General features: G+C 46.1%; 1 protein-coding gene across 1 annotated transcript in view; it reads right to left on the minus strand.

Moving 5' to 3' along the window:
* The window catches only part of LOC137421569 (uncharacterized), a 72,592-nt gene extending 57,795 nt beyond the window's left edge, over window positions 1-14,797 (minus strand). Inside the window, exons 1-2 of the mRNA XM_068107753.2 lie at window positions 14,387-14,797; window positions 6,875-7,649 (exon numbers count right to left, since the gene is read on the minus strand). Coding sequence (XP_067963854.1) covers window positions 6,875-7,649; window positions 14,387-14,452 — 841 coding nt within the window. The 5' untranslated portion in view covers window positions 14,453-14,797. The remainder of the gene's footprint in view (window positions 1-6,874; window positions 7,650-14,386) is intronic.
* Window positions 14,798-24,133: the final 9,336 nt, after the last annotated feature.

Here is a 24,133-nt window from a genome sequence, read left to right on the forward strand (position 1 = left end):
GGAGCTGACGCATTGGCTCAAGACACTGGACAATCAGTTCAAAGCCCAGGACGGTGTCACTGATGAAACGAAACTGGACGTGCTTCAGACTAAAGTACACCATAACGTCGACAGGGGAATCGAACAGTGTACGACATACAATGCAGCTGTGACGGAGCTGAAACGAATTTACATTAAGAAACAGAGTGTGGTTTATTCCCGGCATCTGCTCGCAACGCGGAGTCAACAGCCCACTGAGACACTGGACCATTTCGCCCAAGAGCTGCGACGTCTACTTGCAGACAGTACTCCCGAGGTACGCACTCATGAGCAAGTCCAAGATGACCTTGTCCGCGATTCTTTTGTCTCTGGGATCAGCTCTTCAACCATTAGACAAAGACTTTTGGAAACTGCGGACTTGATGTTCACGGAAGCTCTACGGCTGGCACACGTATACACTGAGGCCCGGGAACAATCTAACGCCTATGACCACACACGTGTCATTGCGGGGACTTCTCAACAAGCTCGACCAGAGAGAGCTACCGCCGAGGACGCGGGAGCGGCCTCGACCTCACTGTCGGAACCCCTGGCCTCTCCCGAGGAGGACCCGGATTCCAGCTTGATGGCAGCCGCAGCGGCAGGACCAAAGGCTGGACGAAACGCTACGTGTTACTTCTGCGGAAATCGACAACATCCCAGGTCTGTGTGTCCGGCTCGGGAAGCGATATGTCATTTGTGTTCGACAAAAGGACATTTTGCAAAAGTTTGCCGAAAGGCTGCGCGGGGCAAACTAACTCGCGCGACCTTGAATGGGCTTATCGCCGAGCCAACGGGCCGAGCACAGAGCGGGGCGCCTCACCCGGCTTTGATGAGCGGCGCACCTCCTCGTGGGCCCCTGGCTGCGCGCTCGACCTTGGTGAGATTCATCGGGCCGCTAAAACAAATGGCGCAAACACGACCGAACGCGGAGCGACCATCCTTGGCTGGTATCCGAACCTCTCATGATGGCTTTGAGACTCACCGCGTGACTCTAGCGCCATCCGAAGGCTGCTCGTACGAACTACAAGCTCTTGCTTCGGCACGGGAAACTACAGTTGGCTTCGACCCTTCTCGCGTGACACGAGCGCCATCCGCTGGCTGCTCGTACGAACTACAAGCTCCTGCTTTGGCACGGCAAACTGCAGTCGGTTTTGAAACTACGCCCTTGACACGAGCGCCCTCCGGAGGCTGCTCGAACGGCCGGAGAACTGTAGCTGGCGTTGGATCTACACGCGAGGCGCGATCATCTCGCTTGGATGGCTCAATACCTGCCAGTCCACCCGGCCTTGCTCAGGCCATTATCCCACTTATGATCGAAGGCATTTTTGCTCAGGCTTTAATCGATACAGGTTCCACAGATAGTTATATCGATCATCGACTGATGCGAAAACATGGATGGCCGATCCTTGGGACAACACGTCGGATCTTTATGGCCTCCCAAGGGCTTAGGCTCAGCACAAAAGGGGAATGTCGAATGAAGCTTGTGATAAAGGGACGCATATTTCCAAATGTACATCTCATGGTCTTACCTGCATTATGTGCTGATATTTTGTTAGGACATGATTTTCTTAAGCGACATGGACGTTTGGAAATGGAATTTGGTGTGACTGATACGCTTGCTGTGTGTGCACTCGCAGGGATGGAAATTGAGCCTCTTTCGCTGTTCCCCAACATGACCACGGACTGCACACCTGTAGCGGTAAAATCACGGCGCTACTCACGAGCAGACGCGCAATTCATTGCGGAGGAAACGGCCCAGCTCTTAAAGGAAGGTATCATAGAACCTAGCCGGTCGCCGTGGCGGGCCCAGTTCTTAGTGGTGCGAAGTGAAGCACATCGCAAACGCATGGTAATCGACTATTCGCAGACGATTACTCGATTTACACAGCTGGATGCCTACCCTCTACCGGGGATGGACGCACTGGTTCGACAGGTGGCCCAGTACTCGGTCTATAGCACTCTCGATCTGCGTAGTGCGTATCATCAGATCCCCATCTCCGGGGCCGATCGCATCTATACCGCCTTTGAATCGGGTCAAAGGTTATACCAGTTCACCCGACTACCTTTTGGGGTGATGAATGGGGTCTCCTGTTTTCAGAGGGCTATGGACGACCTCATTGCTAAGCAGAACTTGACAGATGTCTTTGTATATCTGGACAATATTACGGTTTGCAGGCATGACCAGGGGCATCATGATGCTAATCTGAAGCGCTTCCTCGAGGTCGCGCAGAGGTATCGCCTAACCATGAATGAGGCTAAGTGTTGTTACTCCATGCGCACGATAGATCTTCTGGGGTACACCGTGACCCATGGCTCTGTTGCTCCAGATAAGGAGTGTCTGCGACCCTTGCTCGATATGGCCCCGCCCTGCGATCGAGCTTCGTTGAAGCGTGCTCTCTGGCTGTTTGCCCATTATTCTAAGTGGGTGCAAAATTTATCGGCGAAACTCCACCCACTTGTGGCCTGCGAAGCATTCCCCATGAGCCCTGCTGCCATGGCTGCTTTTCGGGGCCTTAAGTCCGACATCGCTGGCGCCGCTGTGGCAACGATCGACGAGCGCAAATCTTTCGTCTTGGAAAGTGATGCCTCGGATCATGCGATAGCGGTGACTCTCTCCCAGGGGGGGCGCCCTGTGGCTTTCTTTTCGCGGACTCTCACCTCCGCTGAGCGGAGGCATTCGTCTGTCGAAAAGGAAGCGTACGCGATCGTCGAGTCGATTCGGCGTTGGCGTCCATACTTGCTCGGACGATGCTTCCAAATCATCACGGACCAACAGAGCATTGCGTTTATGTACGACACCTTACATGCTCAATGCATTAAGAATGAGAAAATCACTCGCTGGCGTATCGAACTCGCCGACTTCTGCTACACCATCAAATATCGCCCGTGGAGGGATAACCTGGTCGCCGACGCCTTATCGAGGCCGGCTACGTGTGCGGGTCTCATATCTTTGGAGGGTCTGCACGCTTTGCACGACACTATGTGTCATCCTGGTGTGACGCGTTTCGCTCATTTTGTGCGTGGTGGTAACCTGCCGTACTCGGTTGAGGACGTCCGCCGGGTCTGTCACGACTGCGCTGTATGTGCGGAACTCAAACCGCGTTTTTACAACCCTCCCATGGGGACGCTGGTCAGGGCTACTAGACCGTGGGAGAGATTGGCGATGGATTTCAAAGGGCCGCTGCCGGTGTCGAGTAACTCTCGTTAGCTGCTCACTATCGTTGATGAGTACTCGCGATTCCCTTTTGCTTTCACGTGCGCAGATATGACGGCCGCCACAGGTGCCTGCAGAACTTGTTTTCTATGTTTGAGTATCCGGCCTACGTGCATACAGATTGGGGTGTGGTGTTCCTGTCCCAGGAAGTGAGGAGCTTCTTGCTCCAGAATAATGTCGCTTCCAGCTATACCACCCCGTACAGACCACAGGCGAATGGGCAGGTCGAACGCTTCAATGGGATTATATGGAGGGCCGTCATGCTAAGCCTCAGGACCCTCGGCCGGGGCCTAGATAAATGGGCTTGGTCACTACCTGCGGCGCTGAACTCGATCAGGGCTCTACTATGTACGGCCACCAACCAGACTCCTCACGAACGGTTGTTCCACCACCCAAGAAGCTCGGGTAGTATCCGATCTTTACCTCGTTGGCTCGCTGAGCCGGGCCGGCCTACCTCAAATGTGCGGTTCGCGCGAGCAAGTACGATCCCTTAGTGGATAAGGTGCAGGTACTCCAGGCTAATCCCGAGCCTGCTCGCGTAATGACGGCAGATGGACGTGAGTCCACAGTCTCCGTACGCCATCTCGCCCCATGTGGGGTCATCGACCCTTACGGGGACATCGACGAACCGATTTACGAGTCTATGGACTCTCCCGATGCTCCGCCTATGGAGCATCTGCCGTCCCTCCCGTCGCCAGAGACACCCCTGCCTGAAGGCACAGTGGTGCCCCCTCCGACGCCTGCCTCCAGTGGCTACTCCGATGCAGGGGACTCCGGGCTTGGGGGTGTCATACCCGGTAGTTTCCGGACCCGTGCTGGCAGGGCAATTCGCCGCCCTGACCGCTACGGATGGACCGACTGACATGGACTGACAACACCAATCAATTAATGCTGACGCCTGCTTGCTTCCTGCCTAGCGGCAGTGTAGTTCTAACGGCGGGGAGACTGTAGTGAAAATGTATCAAAGTTGAACCCAGGTGTGATGCTCACTTAAAGCACTGAGAGGCGTCTATAAGACCTCGGAAGTCCGCGACTCCGGGCCACTCCTGCGACATTTACTCTATGACATGTAGACTCGGATGGTACGTACATGCAGACATTCTAGGCTTGCTTGCATTGACTAATATTTATCGATCCTTCCTATATGATGCCACGATCCTGATATATATTGCATGATTGTATTCTACAGGATGATGCCAGAGATCTGATTGTTATTAAACCTACCTATGGGACAAAGTTTGTGGACTTGATTGATTTTCACAACACTCCCCATGGGGAATAATACGTTTTAGTGATGATGACATTGGTGCCTTCGTTATGACGTGATTATTCGACAAGTACTGTATAACGCTTCATCTGATCAGTATGAATTTTTTTTCGCTGCAACTGTTAGTCTGATGTACACGAAATTGTCACCATAGAAGCGCCTCCTCCTGTAGAATATTTTAATGATAATTATGATGCAATAGGTCACGTTGTACAGGCGCCATCTTGGAAAAACTGAAAAATGTTATACCTCTATCTCCAAACCCGCTCCATGGAAAAAATTGAAACGTGGCTCATTGTAAAGAAATCCACATGGGGAATAGATGTTGTTAATAATGACGTCATTGGTGTCGTAATTATGACATGTATGGACAATGCTTAGTCTGATCAGTTTGAAATGTATTGAGCGTGATCTATGCGTGATCAACAATTATATTAGAGAATATGAATTTATGATGTAATCGCTTACGTTGTGTGGCAGCCATATTGGATCAAAGAAAAAAAACGACCTAAAACAGAAGAGTTGGCTCACGCCGAGCAGGGTAAGTATTCTAAGAATACCATCTAGTTTTTTCATCTTTTAAACATGAGCTAAGGTTCAGAGTGGAGGTGCAACGCATGCATACACATACACACACACACACACCACAAAACTATTAAACTACATAAGCACAGCCACTGAGCTTGTGGGAAGTGCTGTCACTTCCGGAGGTAATCTACATACCAGTGATTTCACAACAATAGCGCCACTTTTCTCACCGCACTCAGCAGAGCATTTTCTAGGGAAGAATTTCCTCCTCTCCATGGATGCAACTTATAGGGAGTCGTAATTACTCCCGCTGTTTGTCCACGCTTCTGTGACTTTCTTCACTAACTCAAAGCCAAACACCGGTAAGATTTGTGGTTACTCCCGGCGTTTATCCGCGATTCTGTGAATTCTTCACTAACCTGAAGCCTAATACCTTAAGGATTTAAGGTGGGAAATGATGATCATTGTCATTTTTCCTTTGATTATATTCCATTTTTCCTTTGATTTGATTTCTGTTTTGGTGGTTGCAGGAGTGGCTGCATGCTAAACTACAACAAATTTGGTGAAAATCTGATGAATTTTGACTAACTTACAACCTTTAATGACTTAACGTTAGGCATTCAGGAGCCGCATCATTCTCTCTTTGTCATTGTTATCGCGATGGCTCCAAATGTTCTTCAGCACCTCACAGACTATTTTTTAACTCCAACTCAATTTCTGTTTTGGTTTTCATCGTCACTGAGCTCAATACACTCCCTGGTAAAACAAATTTTGTGAGAATCGGTTCAGTTTTGACTACAGTATTGTGACAAGTGGTGAGGCTTCGGTCTCTCTTCCTCCTTTCTCCCTCCCCCCTCTCTCCCTCCCCCTCTCACTATCTTTCCCACCCTCTGAATCCCCTCCTCAGACCACTCCTCCCTCCTGGTGTGTACAGTATAGTGACATGTCGTGAGGCTTTGCTCTCCCTCCACTCCACCCCCTCTCCTTTCTCCCTCCCCTCTCGTCTCCCCCATCCCCTCTCTTCTTCCCCACCCCTTTTCTCTGGCTCTCTCCTCCCTCCCCCTCTTCCCTGTCTCTCTCTCGCCCTCCTCTCTCTCCTCCTTCTCCTCCCCATCCCTACCCTCCCCTCTTCGGAATCCCTCTACCCACATTCCTTCTACCCACTCCCCCTCCTCTCACTCCCCCACCTCTCACTCACGCCCCTCTCTCCTCCCTCTCCCTCCCCCCCCCCCATCCTCTCTCTCCCTTCCGCAATATAATTTAAATTTTGCTAGAGGACATTTGCAAGAAGACCACTGAGTTTTCAAAACTTTGACATTATGTGATTGAAGACTGAGGTGAGGAGGAGGCACAGCATCCTTGGACATTTCACAAGCTCCTGCTAAAATATATTACTTCAATGTTGTTCATGTGACATCATCGCTCTTCTACAATTCCTATCTCATGGGATATAACAACCAAAATGTCAAATAAATACTGAAGAATAATAGATAAAATAAACTACGGTGTTGTAAATTGTAAAATCTTGATATGGATTTATCAAACAGTAATACAAAAATGAAAGTTGAATTTTCCTTGTTTATTTATCTGTTGATCTTTTCATTGTTTTTCTACTCATCAATTCAAATAAGTTTCAGCCTGTTCCTGTGAGTGACTACTTTTTCGGCAAGATTTTGAAATGTCATGAATCTTTGAGCCATTTGTGATACATGCACAAAATGCATTTGACATGATGTTCCTTTTCGTAAACTGAATGACACTCATCAAAAATAAATAAATAACAACAACAGGAAACAGCATTTAGTTTACGTGCACAACTCACTGTGTATTGAAACCGTAATCATTACCTGTGTGCGTTCTTATATGTGCTTTTAGATGAGAGCTTTTGCTGTAGCTCTTCCCACAGCCAGCGAAGTCGCAAGCGTGCGCCATCACTCTCTTGCACTCACTGGTGATGCGTGGTTTGCGTCCTCGTTTTGCTGCGCTTGGTCCTTGTGGCTCAGGAACTTTGCCGTGGACAGTCTCCACAGAAGTCTGATTTTTTGCCTCATTCAATACGGGGTAGAATATAGGCATAGGTGTGAAAGCAGACTGATGAGCTTGTGGAAAGAAGAGGCGAGGTACAAATGCATGGTGGGCCACATTATTTCCACAGCTGTAGTCAATCGGTTCCTGTTTGACGCGTCGTCGTATGTGACTTAGGGGAATAAGACGGGCCGGAGGTGCAACATTGTGACCAGCATCTGAAGCCTCTCTGTGACCAGCAATCTCATCTTCTGCAGCCATCAATTCGGCCATCAGTCCACCACTTTTGCAGTAGATTGGCTCCTGGCCGCTCACAGGTGCCCTCGTTAAGACAGATGTTAAGGTCATGGATTCATCTAATGTATGTGTCGTTGGGCCTCTTGAGTAGGCTGGGGCCTGGGTGTGTGGCTCAGGTGAAAGAATGGGGAATGAAAGTTGGTCTAGGTTAGAACTTGAGGCTGCAGTGGTATCTCCATCATTATTGTTTTGGTTCAATATGAAATCCAAGTCGAATAGTCCTTGGTCGTTGTCAGATGTTGGTGGGAAGGACAATGATTGCGTTAATGAATGCGTTGTATTCATAGCAGATTCCCAGGGCTATAAAGAAAAGGAGAGAGAGAAGAGGATCAATTGCAAGCAAATAGCATCTCACATACACCACTGGCTTACACCTAGGAGATTTCATGAGCTGTCCTGTCTAAAAAAGAAAAAGGTAAATGTTCTCTGGCCCATTTTGCAAATATGTCAGTTCCAAATCCTGGTACTGCCACCAAGTACAGGTAGCGAAAATTACATAGTTTACCCCAAGCGGGGAATTTACCTGGTGTATCAGCACACAGTAAGACCTATCCCTTTAAAAACAGCACACGCAGAATGAGCAGTAGAGAGAGAGGGGGAAACACCAACAGCAGAGTTGAAGGCCAACATAGAGGGAAACTTGGACAAAGAATGGGTGTGGGGAGGGGGGGGGGGGAAGAGCAGGAGAAGATGCATGGGATGGACAAGATGGGTACAGAAGGAAACTCCAAGGAGGAAAAATGGAAAATTGGAAAGAGAAGGGATTTGGGTCGGGTTAACAAGGGCAGAAAAGATATTGATTTTGGATTGGGGATGATCTGAGATGGATGGCATGCTGCCCTCTGCCATATTGACTGACGCAGCACTGGGATGTCTAATGTCAGAATCAGGCAACTTTGCAACCATTGGCGGGAAGAACTAATGTGTGGACTGAACTCTGTTTCATTTGAATATCTTTACCTGTTTTGGAGAGAAAGAGCAGGAGGTATTACTTTTCAGCACACCCCGTACATACAGATAGTGGACAAAAGATGGAAACACAAATGTAAAGTCACTTCATGGGGCGTTATACCACCATGTGACACTAAACATCCAATAGCAAAGTGACATTTCTCCTGAGACTAGCGTGACTTCCTTAGGTTAAGAATTATGACTGTTGCCTTCAGCTATATTGAGCCCACAACCTACGTGATCCTCATTCTGTGTCCTCATTAATAGGCCACCACCATACCCAATCTATGATTATGTTTCACTATTTGAATTGATGTTCATTGCTCTTTGGAGCGTTAGTGCTGCCGAAGTAGTTTCTTAGCAGAGGTTATACTGGGTGGATTGCCATTGCCTCCCCGGGATTGTTTTTCCGTTTCCGGGTTGGCCGGAGAACGTTTTAGGGTCACATTTCTAACGGACAGACTTGCCAAGCCCGATGTTCCACTGAAGGCGATTTTGGCAGCAAGTTGAACAATTTCTTCAGGATGCCGGCGATGATTTGCCTTCTCTTTGCAAAAGGCACCGTGAATTCTCTAAAATTCACCGGCGAATGGGACACCCACCTTCTACCTATCCCGTCGGACAGGTGGTGTTTCAGCGATGGTTGGATAAAAGATCATTGATAATCATTTGATAACAATCTATATCAACTGATATGTGAGGGGCAATCAGGATACAAAGATCTGAAAGATGTTGCAGATTTTATTTTTTTTCAGTGATTTGGAGGAACTTGTACACACATCCCATGCTGAAGAAAAATATTTAGTACATTTTGCACTTGAACACAAATGAAGTACATTAGTAGACAATGGACAGACATGTATGGTAGATTGGATTTGAACCTGAGTTCCCCGCATCATGAGCCATTGGTTAACAATGGGAACACAAAGGGCCTCAGGGGAACGGGTTAACCGTGTACCTCAAGTTGCTCATCAAAGTCTTCACTTTGATGTCGCAATGAACATCTTAAGGGATAAAAACTTGTCCATCTACTTCAGAAAGTTCTGAAATGTTCGATTCGTTTTAAAATTAAATTGTATTCCGGTGAAGTGTCAAGGAAGAAGAATTATTTTTTCACAGCTCCTTGCAGAAATTATCAGTTATCTAAAAAGGAAATTTAAACAACAGGTTCACGAGTTTTTTTTACCGGTAAATTGGAAATCCAAGTGTACACACCAACGTGTGTATGTGTGTGTGTTTGTGTGTAGGTGTGTGCATGTGGCTTTAAGTAGATGGAAACTTTGAGACCTGGTAGGTCTCCGTTCCACCTCCTACAACCCACTCACGTGTGGAGATAACAGCCAACACCAGCAACTTACACACACACACATACACACACACACACACACACACACACACACACACACACACACACACCACAGACACACACACAGACCGCAGACACACACACACACACACCACAGACCACAGACACACACACACAGACACACACACACACACACACACAGACCACAGACACACACACACACACACACACACACGCACACCACAGACACACAAACAGACCACAGACACACAAACACACACCACAGACACACACACAGACCGCAGACACACACACACACACACACACACACCACAGACACACACACACACACACGCACACCACAGACACACAAACAGACACACACACACACACCCGCACACCACAGACACACAAACAGACCACAGACCACAGACACACACACCACAGACACACACACAGACCACAGACCCACACACACACACACACACACACACACACAGCCCACAGACACATACACACAGACCACAGACACACACACAGACCACAGACACACACACAGACCACAGACACACACACAGACCACAGACACACACACAGACCACAGACACACACACAGACTACAGACACACACACCAGTGGAGAGGAACAAACATGTGAACATGTGAACAGACACACATGTGAAGTTTTTGGATGGAAAAGGTGAGTATACATGATAAAGTTAGCACAAGCAAGTTAAAGTAAAATATCTGAATAGGAATTATTGACATGATGTGATGCTCAGGTGCACCTTTAAAATACTGACTGTCGACAAGAGCACATTTTGATGTACAGGAAGCAAATTCCATGCACATTAGGGTGGGCCACAGATATATGTAATATTTAATACTATTACAAATCCATGCTCCACAAGGCTGCCCTTGTTCCTATGTTGATAAAGATCATATGACCCAAATATAAGGTCAATTGGAACTTATTTAGAGGTTGCTCAAAAAAATAACATTTTTAATTTATCCTGTTTTTTTCAGATGGCAGAAACTCGCAGCTCTTCCACAGTTTGGTTGCTGGGCAAGTCTGAAAAGGAAGTAATATGTGGGGGACTACCAACCAAAGGACACACATTGCAGAAAATGGTGTACCATCACATACAAGCCACCATACAGTTCGTGAAAGTGCCAAACTTAGTGTACAAGCTGTGTGTGCATACTGGGAGAAAGCACGAATTCCAGTGCAGAGAGTAGATTCCTGTGAGTGCCAACTTTTGAAGTTGTATGATGCCTACAAACTGGTAAAGAAAAATAGAACCAAGACATTCGAAAACTATAGAGTGAAGGAGCAGATGTTCAAAGATGATCTTCAATCCCTCTTCGATATCTCACCAAATGATGCGCTTGAGAAAATGACGAATGAAGAAGACAAAGCATTCATTATCATGCAGCGTGAGGATCCCTCAAGTTCATGTATGGGATCTGTGGACAACACTCTGGCAGTGAAGGAGAACAGAAAGCGTATCAGGCTTGAGAATGAAGATAAAGGAAAGAAGAAACATGCTGCTGAGACTCCAACAGCAATGCAATCTGTTCCATCAACATCAGCTGTGGTTGATGATGATGATGAGTCTGAGATTGAAAGCTCCGATTCAGGGGACAATGAATTCAATCTCCAAAGTCCATCTTCTGCCAAACAGGCGAAAAAGGCTCCCATCAAGGGGATCACTCCAGCAATAGTGGCAACTCTGGACAGAGTAAATCTCTCAGATCGGTGTGCTATGTTTGTGGCCAGTGCTTTTGCACAATCTCTTGGTCATACCATTGAAGACATTTCTCTGTCACGCAGTGGAATTCGTCGTGCTCGAATTAGTGGAAGGGAGATAATGGCCACTGAAGAAAAGGCAAATTTCTCATGTAATAGCCCACTCCTGCTACACTGGGATGGGAAACTGCTCCCTGATTATACCGGCAATCAGAAAGAATCTGTTGATCGGGTAGCGATACTTGTAACTGGTATGAATACCGAGAAGTTGCTTGGAGTCCCAAAAATTCCCCAAGGCACTGGTGTAGCACAAGCAAATGCATGCATACAACTTCTTGAGGAGTGGAATGTCAAACAGTTGGTGAAAGGCACAGTGATTGACACCACTGCATCCAACACAGGGCTGAGAAACGGAGCATGTACCCTCATTGAAGCAGCTTTGGATTGGTACATTGTACATAATTATTTATTAGTTTACAAACAAACAATAACAATAATAAATAATTTGAGTAATTGAAAATAGATAATTATCTATGAATTGATGGATGATGCTAAAAATTCTGTATCTTATTATTCATTAAAATTTGTCAACATTTTGAGCAACCTCTAAATATTGTCCAATCAAGCTCAAATTTTCACCACAAACTACTTTCTTCAATGGGAATAGGGGCAGGCTTGTGGAGAAATGAAAATCCGATCTTCAAATTTTTGGACCACCCTAATGCACATGTACAAGTATGAACAATGAATTGTGGGTGAGCATACAAAAAAGTAGTGATTGCAATAAGAGAAAAATACATATTACCAAGCAAAAAAAACAAGTTAAAGTGTGGAAACGATTCTGCTTCTACAAAAAAAAACAAAAAAAAAACTTCTTAGCATTTATTAACCTGCAAATCAAAACACTACACGATTGTGCAATGCAAAAGTGAAGCAAACAAAGCAATTTTAATTGGAAATAATCAGCTTGGCCGTTTTGATTGGAATCCTGTAATATTGCTTAAAATCGATTGATAAGCTCATTCGGAATCCATAGTTTATGTAGTCCACATGGAACCGCATATACCATCAGTGTCCACGTTAATGCCACGGGGGTCAAGTTTGAAACTTCCCAAATAAATTGCATCCTCTAAAATCCTGAAAACCTGCCACAAAAGTTTGCGCCTTACTCTATAACTTGCGCTTGGAAAAAGGAATAGCAGATTTAGATCAAAGTCTTCAAGAACTCACGATCTCATCAAAGAGTCAAAAATGGATGAATGTATTGAAACTCCAGCACACATGAGAGTACACATGAAGTCAGATACACAAATGCACACTGGCCTTTCTAGCTCTTCGGTTCACCACCATCTCTTATCCTCCCCCATCCAAAACCTTGATCTTTTCTACCCCTGCTAATTTCGGTCCCCTTGTGTTTTATACCTCCCCCCCCCCCCCCTCCCCTTCCCACGCCTCCTGCCCCCAAGCCCTCTCCCTCCCACACTTCTCCCTGCTCTCAAATGTTGTGGTTGTGTGCTTCCCCTTCTCTCCCCATCTTGTCTTCCGCTCCCTCTTTTTGTATATTTTGTTTGTCTGGTTGATTTGTTTGTGAAATAAATGTTAGCTCTTTCACGAGCCTCGATTCAGTATACAAAAAAAACCAAAAAAAACAACCGTGGTTTGTCCACTGAATGATGAAGACCTCCGCTCATGCCGAGTAGCGTTTGGCAAACTCGCCACGATTGCAAAGTGTGAGTGGGCGAAAGCGATCAGCAAACTAACCCCCATCAGCCAGTGAAGAGAGAAACAAGTCTTTAACCTATGAACCAAACAACAACAAAACCACCACTTTTAAATCCACTCAAAACATGTGACGCCTTTCAATAGCAAATTTAACTGCTCATCAAACTGAAAGAAAAACAAAGCATTCCTTTGGTTGACAGGATAGCTCAACAGACGCACACCTGCCCTCGAGCTGTCTGGTCTGGGTTTGATTGCTGACCCCAATCCAAATCACCACCGTAGTGATTTGCACACAGGTGAGGGCATTGCCAGCCGTCAATTGGTGTGCCAGCCAGCTGATGGGGCCTTAAGCCAGGGTCTCATCCATCAGCAGGTGTTGGTGGACTTTAAAGATCCTATGATGTCTTGCAGAAGAGTAGGCCATTGTGTGCCGGCTCCCAAGCCAAAATTCCCAGACTACTCCTACAGTCGAGCAATGGCGCTCGGCAGAACTAGGATACGACTGGGAGGAAAGATTGCTCCGCTAGGCAGCTAAATTGCCGCCATCCCCATGAGGTGTCCAGAAAGAAGAGAGAGTAACCATTTAGTTTCAGACAACTTTGATTACCCTTTTTCAAGAGATAATTACAAGACTCCTCCAGCAGTAGGAACCACATCCATATTCAAATCTTCCCTTAGGTACAATCTTCCAGTCTCCGTGGCATAATGGATTGAACATGTGCTCCGAGTCTTGGAGGTTCGAACCTCGGTAGAGCACAGACAGACAACCATAGGTTGGCAACCATAGCACATGCTCCTGTGTTGAAGTTGTTCGTAAGGGAACACACATTGTATTAGAGTAGTCTGTTTGGTGTAAGTTTCATGTGAACGGAGCTCTGCAATGATAACACAGGGAATTTGCAGACCATTCTAACAAAGCAATCTCTACCAGTCTACCTAAAGCAGGTTCCCAGCTTAACTAGTTACTATAACTAGGTTACTCAATCAAAAGCACATGTGTCCATCTACAGATGCTTGATTGAGGAGTTTTCCTGCAAGTGATGGGATTTCTGCCTTTTGAAGCTTCTAATAATTGCAAAGTTGGAATGACATAAACATTTTCAGCTTCACTGATGTCATTGAAGAAACTTTTCTACCATGGTTAGCAGAACTGTTATTATAAGTTGGAAGGATAACCAAGGGTCTACAGGTGTAGTAAAACGCTGGTGCACTGACTCACAGGTGACCTATATGTACAAGATGAGAAGCCCACAAACTTTATGAAATTCATGAAATGAATACAGAAAAGGAAGTAGTGATGAGAACTCACGGATGAATGGTTGTGATGTGGAGTTTCCATGGATTCACCTGGTAGTGATTTTGTGGAACCTGCCATGGGGCTCGCCGAGCCCCCACCTGGGCCTTCCTCTACCTGCTCCAGCTCCTTGCCTTGCAGAACCCGCACGTCCAGGTACTCCCTCCCTCCGCCTTCTTCGATTCACTGTGATCCCGAAAGTTATTCTGTCGGACGTCTCACCAAAGTAACTATTTTAAACGATCTCTCCCATTTCGATTCTCATTGACTTTCTCTTACCTACACCGTTTAATAATCAAATATACTAAAACTCGTTATAATTATCTTAAAGTGCGAAGTTGTATCTTTGCTTCTTCTTCTTTAACTGCTTTCTACACCTCCAAACAACTTACCTGAGTAGCTACTTCCTCTTCCTTACCTACTATTGCCTTTATCTCACGATCACCCCACCTACGTAGCCATAGCCCCGCCTACGTAGCCATAGCCCCGCCTCTATAATTAACCACGCCCACATCCATGCTGCGTGCGACCACACCTCGGGGTGCGTCTGTATGGGAGCGCCCGGGGTGCGGATCCTAAAATAGTGGGTGTAGGCTGTAGGGTTGTTTCGGCTTTCTCCCAGCGAGGTCGGTTGCTATGATACCTTGTTGTTTACGTTGCGAAGTATCATTCGTTATTTCCTGTGGATTCAAACCCTGGTTTCGGTTTTCCTTGTTATTTTGTCTCCCATCCTGCGCATGTCTGCATGTGCTCCTGGTACCTACGGATTTAAGTAATATCGGGTGATCTATGATCGTTTTAAACAATTGGCGAAGGCAAACTATCTCTTAAATATAGTGTTTCCAATACATATTAAAATTTACAAAATTACAAAAACTAACAAAATTACAAAAATGGGAGATGCGAAGAATTAAAGTTACACTTTATGTGGACCTCGTCTCATAAAAACAACTTTTAATTGACAAAAATTTTACTCCAGGATCGTTTTTTAAAAATTGCACCAAAGCGTTCGTGGCCCGAATCGAGCAGAGGTCACGTGATGCTTTATGAACTGCTGGCCTTCAATGATCAGATCATGAATTACAAAATAATTTGTGATGATAATTTAAATGTTAAAAGAGACAAAGCTACAGCATAAATTTTAATTTAGAAACCTGATGCTTCACTTCATATTGTGTGGATAGTTCGATGGGAAATAGTACCACGGCTTAAACCCAAAAGAGCCTGTGTTACCGAATAGCAGAGCCTACCTGTCGCTTCACTGACTGACCAATCAGTCGTCGAGTGATTTAGCCACTCCCTGTCCCCGTCCAGTTCCCCCTCCCACTTTGACAAACCCACAAAAAAGGCCAAAAACGACATATAACATATTATGTTTCAACAAGTCGTGGAAATGAGATGAAAGAGTTGGGTGGGCGACAAGAACAAGCCAATTAGATATTGGATGCAGATCCGGCCTCCCAGGATACAAAATGTAAATTGGCCTTCAATGGCTTGATCTCCGATCATCAATTTGGATTCAGACCAGGTCATTCTACTCTGGACATGCTGCTTCTGCTGTCTCAACAATGGATGGAGGTCCTCAATGCCAAACAGGAAATCAGAGCCGTCTCCCTTGACATATCACGTGCCTTCGATACGGTCTGGCACCCCACTCTGCTCACCAAACTCTCCTCCTAAGGTATCCATGGAAATCTCCACACATGGCTTGCGGACTTCCTCTCTGGTCGTAGTCAACGTGTGGCCCTGAATGGGTTTCTCTCATCTCCTCTTCCTGTTCTGGCTGGAGTTCCCCAAGGTAGTGTTCTGGGCCCTGTGCTTTTTCTGGTCTTCATCAATGATCTCTCTGACTCTCTTGAAAATCCTCTCTATCTCTTTGCTGATGACTCCACTCTCTGCCACTCCATTCCTCATCCCTCAGATCGGCAGTCTGCAGCCTCCTCACTGTCTGCAGACCTGGACAAAATCACAGACTGGTCAAACGAGTGGAACATGTCTTTCAATCCTGACAAATCTCACACTCTTACTATGTCTCTGTAAAAAGACCGACTGGAAAACCCTCCCATCTACTTTCTCAACAATCCTCTCCAAGAACTTCTGTCACTCAAGCTTTTGGGTCTCACTACCTGCCATGATCTTTCTTGAGAAAACCACATTTCCAAGCTGGCCTCCAAAGCCAGTCGCCGACTGGGCATCCTACATCGTGCGAAGTCCTTCCTTGGCACACCTGAGTTACTCACCACATACAAAGCTTTAATCTGCAGCTCAATGGAATACTGTTCCCCCCTCTGGGCCGTTGCTCCTGCCTCACACCTAGCTGGGCTTCACGCTGTTGAAACCAAAGCTTTCAGAATCATTGGAATCTTCCACGATGAAGCTAACTCTGAGGTCCTTTCACTCACTCACCGCAGGTTGGTGGTCTTTCTGTCTTCTACCGACTCCTCTACGGGCTTGCTCCCCCAGCTCTCTCTGTGCTCTGTCCCTCAAATATTCCCACAGGATGCACAAGATCTGCCAGCAACCCTCTTATGGTTAAACTGCCAAAATCTCGGCTCTCTGCTCACCTTCACCCTTTCATTCCCCTTTTCGCCCGCTTCTGTAACAAACTCCCCCACTCCCTTCAATCCCACTCCTCCCTCCAGGTCTTTAAAACAACTGTTCACCACCATCTCTTATCTTCCCCCATCCAAAACCTTGATCTTTTCTACCCCTGCTAATTCACCCCAGATACACTTTTTCGAAATTCCAACTTCTTTCCTGGAAGCCTTTGCAGTGTCCATATGTTTTATACCTCTCCCACCTCCCCCCCCCCAAGCCCTCTCCCTCCCACAGATCTCTCGATGTCAATGCTCTCAAACGTTGTGTTTGTGTCCTTCCCTCTCTCTCCCCATCTTGTCTACCGATCCCCTTATTTTGTGTTTTATGTGTCGGTTTGACTTTTTGTGTGATTAATGTCAGCTCTTTCACGAGCCTCGATCTTGGATACAAAAAAAATAAAAATAAAAATTGCTAAGCCTGGTGGAGGTATTCAGTAATTTCGAATTACCCTTCACAATTACCCTTTACAACCCTTTAAAATCATTCTTTAGAATCACCCTTTAGAATCACCCTTAAGAATCACACTTTAGAATCACCTTTTAGAATCACCTTTTAGAATCACCCTTTAGAATCACCCTTTAGAATCACACTTTAGAATCACCCTTTAGAATCACCCTTTAGAATCACACTTTAGGATCACCCTTTAGAATCACCCTTTTGAATCACCCTTTAGAATCACCCTTTAGAATCACACTTTAGAATCACCCATTAGAATCACCCATTAGGATCACCCTTTAGAATCACACTTTAGAATCACCCTTTTGAATCACCCTTCAGAATCACCCTTTAGAATCACACTTTAGGATCACCCTTTTGAATCACCCTTTAGAATCACCCTTTAGAATCACCCTTTTGAATCACCCTTTAGAATCACCCTTTAGAATCACACTTTAGAATCACCCTTTTGAATCACCCTTTAGAATCACCCTTTAGAATCACACTTTAGAATCACCCTTTAGAATCACCCTTTAGAATCACACTTTAGAATCACCATTTTGAATCACCCTTCAGAATCACCCTTTAGAATCACCCTTTAGAATCACACTTTAGAATCACCCTTTTGAATCACCCTTTAGAATCACACTTTAGGATCACCCTTTTGAATCACCCTTTTGAATCACCCTTTAGAATCACCCTTTTGAATCACCCTTTAGAATCACCCTTTAGAATCACACTTTAGAATCACCCTTTTGAATCACCCTTTTGAATCACCCTTTAGAATCACCCTTTAGAATCACACTTTAGGATCACCCTTTTGAATCACCCTTTTGAATCACCCTTTAGAATCACCCTTTAGAATCACACTTTAGAATCACCCTTTTGAATCACCCTTTAGAATCACACTTTAGGATCACCCTTTTGAATCACCCTTTTGAATCACCCTTTAGAATCACCCTTTTGAATCACCCTTTAGAATCACCCTTTAGAATCACACTTTAGAATCACCCTTTTGAATCACCCTTTTGAATCACCCTTTAGAATCACCCTTTAGAATCACACTTTAGGATCACCCTTTTGAATCACCCTTTTGAATCACCCTTTAGAATCACCCTTTAGAATCACACTTTAGAATCACCCTTTTGAATCACCCTTTTGAATCACCCTTTAGAATCACCCTTTTGAATCACCCTTTAGAATCACCCTTTAGAATCACACTTTAGAATCACCCTTTTGAATCACCCTTTAGAATCACCCTTTCGAATCACCCTTTAGAATCACCCTTTAGAATCACCCTTTTGAATCACACTTTAGAATCACCCTTTTGAATCACACTTTAGAATCACCCTTTTGAATCACACTTTAGAATCACCTTTTAGAATCACCCTTTAGAATCACCCTTTAGAATCACCCTTTTGAATCACCCTTTAGAATCACCCTTTTGAATCACCCTTTAGAATCACCCTTTAGAATCACCCTTTAGAATCACCCTTTAGAATTACCCTTTCAAATCACCCTTTAGAATCACCCTTTAGAATCACACTTTGGAATCACCCTTTAGAATCACCCTTTAGAATCACCCTTTAGAATTACCCTTTAGAATCACCCTTTAGAATTAACCTTTACAATCATACTTTAGAATCACCCTTTAGAATCACACTTTGGAATCACACTTTAGAATCACCCTTTAGAATCTTCCTTTAAAATCACACTTTAGAATCACCCTTTAGAATCACCGTTTAGAATTACCCCTTATAATTACTCTTTCGAATTAACCTTTAGAATTACCCATTAGAATGCTTTAGAATTACCCTTTAGAATCACCCTTTATAATTACCCATTATAACCTTTAGAATTATGCTTTAGAATTACACTTTAGAATTATCCTTTAGAATACAACAACAACAACAACAACATGCATTTTAAGGCCATTTTCCCTGCTAGAGCGGGGTTTAGCCCCATGACAATCTTCTCCATTTCACCCTATTTTCTGCATCTCCCCTTGTTAACCCCCTTTGCCCTCATTTCTTCTTCCACCATCTTTAGCCAAGTCTTTCTCGGTCTTCCCCATCCTCTACTTCCTTCTACATTCATTTCCATCACTCTTCTCAACCAGTCACTTTCATCCTTCCTCAACACATGATCAAACCATCTCAACCTGTTAAACCATCAACCTGTAATTACCCTTTAGAATAAACTTTATAAATACCCCTTATATTGACCCTTTCGAATTACCCTTTAGAACCCTTTAGAATTACCCATTAGAACCCTTTAGAATTACCCTTTGCAATTACCCTTTGGAATTAACCTTTAGACTTACCCATTAGAACCCTTTAGAATTACCCCTCGGAAATACCCGTTGGAATTACCCTTTAGAAGTACCCTTTTGAATTATCCTTTAGAATTAAACACGGTGTGGTAGAAAGGTTTGTTACGGATCCGTCACTTCTGCCTTTGTTGTTATTATATACTGTTAGGATTTTTAGTTTCAGGTAATATTGTTGTTAAGATTTTTGTGTGATATGGAGATGACTTTAGTAAAAAAGGTAAAAATAAATGTTTGTGAAAGAGAAAGGAAGATGCAGCAAAGAGGCCGGACGAGGAGAGAGGAGGATTGGCTGGGAGAGGACGGCCATGAAAGAGATACAGCCGTAAAGTCGCATCGGGGCTGTGAGTGGACTTTTTTGATATTGGTCGCGAATGAGTTGGGGCTTCCCGAGAAAGGGATTGCCCGCGACATCGTCATATATTGCGAGTGCAATTAAACCTGCGTCTCAGGTTTTATCACCAAGTGTGAGTCATTGTTGGAGGGAGCCAGCACCTCCATTACAGGCCTACACGCCATTTTGTCGTCGAAGAGGCTGTCAGCTTGGTGCATCTTTTTTGTCATTGGGATTCCCATATCGACCTCAACGTGTGGTTTGCCGTTGGTTTCCATATCAGCTCAATTCCTATATCGACCTCTCACCTCGTCACTCCTCATCCACAGCCACGCAAATACCTGCCTGTTGTTTTGCCATTCTGCACGATTTCGACCTTCGCCGCATTGGGATTTGTGCACGGACCTTGGGGAATGTTACATTCCACTCACGTTTGGCGTATGGTGAGTTCATTGCTTTGAGAGCATTGGGGAATGATGGTAACATCATATTGTTGCGAATATGGAATTTGGCCTCCATATCCGCTTGTAAATATTCCCCTATTTCCCCAATACTCCCCAACTATCCCCAATCCCCCATTCCCTAGTCCCATTGTCTGTAAACAACAATCAGTAGAGCCGACCTTCCCCTTTTTCCCCCATTAAATGTCGTGCCCAGGTCCACCGCATCTCACGTAGACAACTTTCGGACATCTTGCTAGTTATTCTTAGTCTATGTCAGTTAAGGACTCCTTTCCATTAATTCTGACTCTTCGTTGCACCAGAATGTGATTATATGGCACCAGTAGTGAGTTTAGGACCTTTCCCATACCTCCTTCCATCTTCTTCCCCAAACAACAACTACAACTACAACTACAACAACAATTACAACAACAACGACGCTGCGCGGGGGGAGTGTGCGTCATCACACCGGCTCGGTTAGCCGCCATTGACAATGCGCGCCGGACCATGCGCTCCACGGGGTTACCACGAAGGGGCTCCTTGTCAGTCCCCCGTCGAGGGCGGAGCCGGTAACCCCCCCGCACGCACCCAATGAGAGGCGACGTGCCGATTCCATCTGGGGCGGAGCTAACGAGCCGAGGGCGTGTCACTCCCCGCCGGATATACGAAGCGACTCACCGGATGTGAGGTGAGATGCGCCCCCAGCCTGGAGAGAGAAGTTGCCACGTACGAGCACTGAATACCTCCCCGCATCTCTGGACCGGACCGAGTCGATTCTGACCTTTGAGCCCAGGTGCACCTGGAGCCATCGATCCTGCCTTTCCTAGCCATCAATCCCCGTGTGAGTCAGCCTTTTGTCCCGTTTATCTGTCGTCTGTTGGGGTTAATATAAGATTGTGTCTAAGTGCTTGTCTTTCTATGTTGTACCTCTCGTCCTTGTAATCTGACCTTCCGAACGAATATAATCTCCTCCGGAGGTCTTGAGAACCGTATCCCTGGAGTCGTGTCATTTTAATCCCAGCCGTGTGTCTTTTCCTTCATTGACCTAGCGTAGCGCGATTAGTCAACGTTCGGGTATAATCGGGTAACTTGTGCAGACGTGGTCATACCAAAACCGCTCGGTAAATAACATCTAAGCCACGTCTGTAACAATTGGTGTCGAGGAGTGGAATTCGAACCCGGGACTAAATTTATTAGGCCCAAATTTGTAACAATTAGAATCGATTCGGAGCGCGTTTCCCGCGCGAAATTATAACGGCGAAATTTGAATTTGTTTTACAAAAATAAAAACCCGAATTTTGAAAGTCGCGCTATGGCAGACCAAGACAGCTGGGGTCCGGTAGGGGAGAGTGAGGCAGGGTCGGTCCAGGACCAAATTGAGGGACAGGAGGAGAGCGAAGCAGCGAGGGTAGCAGACGCACAAAATAGCGTCGTTGCGCCCGACGTTGCGGGCGCGCAAAATGGCGCCTCGCAAGAGCGCGCGGTAGCCGAACCCGAGATGCCAATGAATTGGAACCTGTTTATGAAACAGATGATGGCCTTTATGGTAAAAACAGACGATAATTTCAAAGGGATGGAAAACAGGATGGGAAACCAAATGGGGGTAATGGGGAACCGGATGGAGGCTCAGAATGAGCAATTGGGGGTAATGGGAAACCAAATGGGGGTAATGAGGGACGAAGCGAGGGGTACCGGTGAGGGATTAGACAAGAAATTTGGGAAGTTAGACAATAATTTTGAGGAATTAGACAAGAAATTTGGGAAGTTAGACAATAATTTTGAGGGGCTAGACAACGGGATAAAAGAGGTGAAAATGGGTTAATGGGGGTAGAAAACAGAATGGCCGCTCAAGAGAATCAAATGGAAGGGATGCAAAAGGGGTTAGAGGGGTTAGAAAACACCATGGAAGGCAAATTGAGGGACATGAGGGACCAAGCGGAAAGGGAAGTTAACCAAATGGGGCAGCAGATAGAGGGGGTCAGAATGGGGGTAGAAGCCAAACTGGATGCTCACAGGGAGGAAATGGAGCAGATGAGGGTGGCATCTGGGCAGGAGATGCAAGTGATGGGAGAGGAGATCAGAAGAGGTGTGAGTGAGGAGGTCGGAGGAGTGCGCGAGGAGGTGAGGCACTGTAAGGAGCACATGGAGAAGGAGGTGAGAAAGGGGACTGTAAAATTGCAAGGGGGCATAGAGGACCTGACGCAGGAGGTGGAACAGCTGACGGAGGGACAAAAAGGACTAACGGAGCAGGTTCAAAGGAACACTGCGGTATTAGGAGGTTTAAAAGCGACACAAAACGACATAAAAAACGACTTAATAGCGACAAAGAGGGAATGTCAGATGGTACGTGAGGGACTGACAACGAGGTTGGACGAGGTGATAGAGGTAATGGAGACGACGGACCGGCAGGTGAGGACGCACATGGAAACGGTCAAGGTAGCCTTAGAGGATGAGCTTGAGGAGACGTACCGGGGAATAAAAGAGGTGAAGCACAAATTAGAAGAAGTGGAAGAAGGGATGAGCGAAATTAAGAAGCGACGGAGAGGGGATAAGAAAGAGATAAAAGAGGAGATAAAAGAATTGGTCCAAAGTCTGTGTTTGGATCGTGATGATGTGCTCATTAACCGGATGAGGGATTCGCAGGTGATGGAGGAGAAGCGAAGAGGAAGAGGACCCGGTGTAAGTGGTGACCAATATGGTCGTGCGTATGATGCGCCAGGGGATTTAAGAAGCTTGGGGGTCGAGATGGACCCGGGTGTTCGTGAGAGGCCGTTGGTGAAGTGTGTGACGGGAGAGTGTGCGCAGGAGTGTGCGCGAGAAAGGTGTGTGACGGACAGGTGCATGAGGAAAGAGTGCGCTGTCAGAAGTAAGGAAGAGTGTCCACCTGTGGTGAGTGTTACAGAGGGTGTGACGCAAGAGTGTGCGCGAGAAAGGTGTGTGACGGACAGGTGCATGAGGAGAGAGTGCGCTGTCAAGAGTAAGGGTGAGTGCGCTGTCAAGAATGGAGGTGAGAGTAGTGAGAGTGACAAGGAGAGTGAGTTGGTTGTGACAGGTGAGCGAGGATGTACACCTGGGATGGAAGGATGCACACCTGGAATGGTAGAGCGTGAGTGGGAATGCACGCTGGAGTTGGTAGTGAGGCACGTGAGTGGGTGTGCGAATGAGAGCACACCTGTGATTGTCACAGAGGAGGTGACAGAGGAGGGGGCGCGAAGAGGTGTGTTAGTGAGGTGTGCGACCAACGAATGTGTGCCAAGGTGTTCGGTGGTCAGGTGTGTGACCAAGTCTGTGAGTGGAATGAGGGTACCTGGGTGTGTAAGGAAAGGTAGCATGGGAACGGCTGGATGTGTGAGCAAGGAACGGGCTGCGGGGTGTAAGCGTCCAGGTGAAGCATCGACGTTAGACGGGTTAGAGATGGTGTGCTGCCTCCTCACTCTCTGAAGACCTGGACAAAATCACAGACTGGTCAAACAAGTGGAACATGTCTTTCAATCCTGACAAATCTCACACTCTTACTATGTCTCTCCGAAAAGATCGACTGGACAACCCTCCCATCTACTTTCTCAACAATCCTCTCCAAGAAGTTCTGTCGCTCAAGATTTTGGGTCTCACTATCTGCCATGATC

The sequence above is a fragment of the Myxine glutinosa genome, chromosome 2, assembly GCF_964187855.1.
Source record: "Myxine glutinosa chromosome 2, kmMyxGlut1.1, whole genome shotgun sequence".
Classification (NCBI taxonomy): domain Eukaryota; kingdom Metazoa; phylum Chordata; class Myxini; order Myxiniformes; family Myxinidae; genus Myxine; species Myxine glutinosa.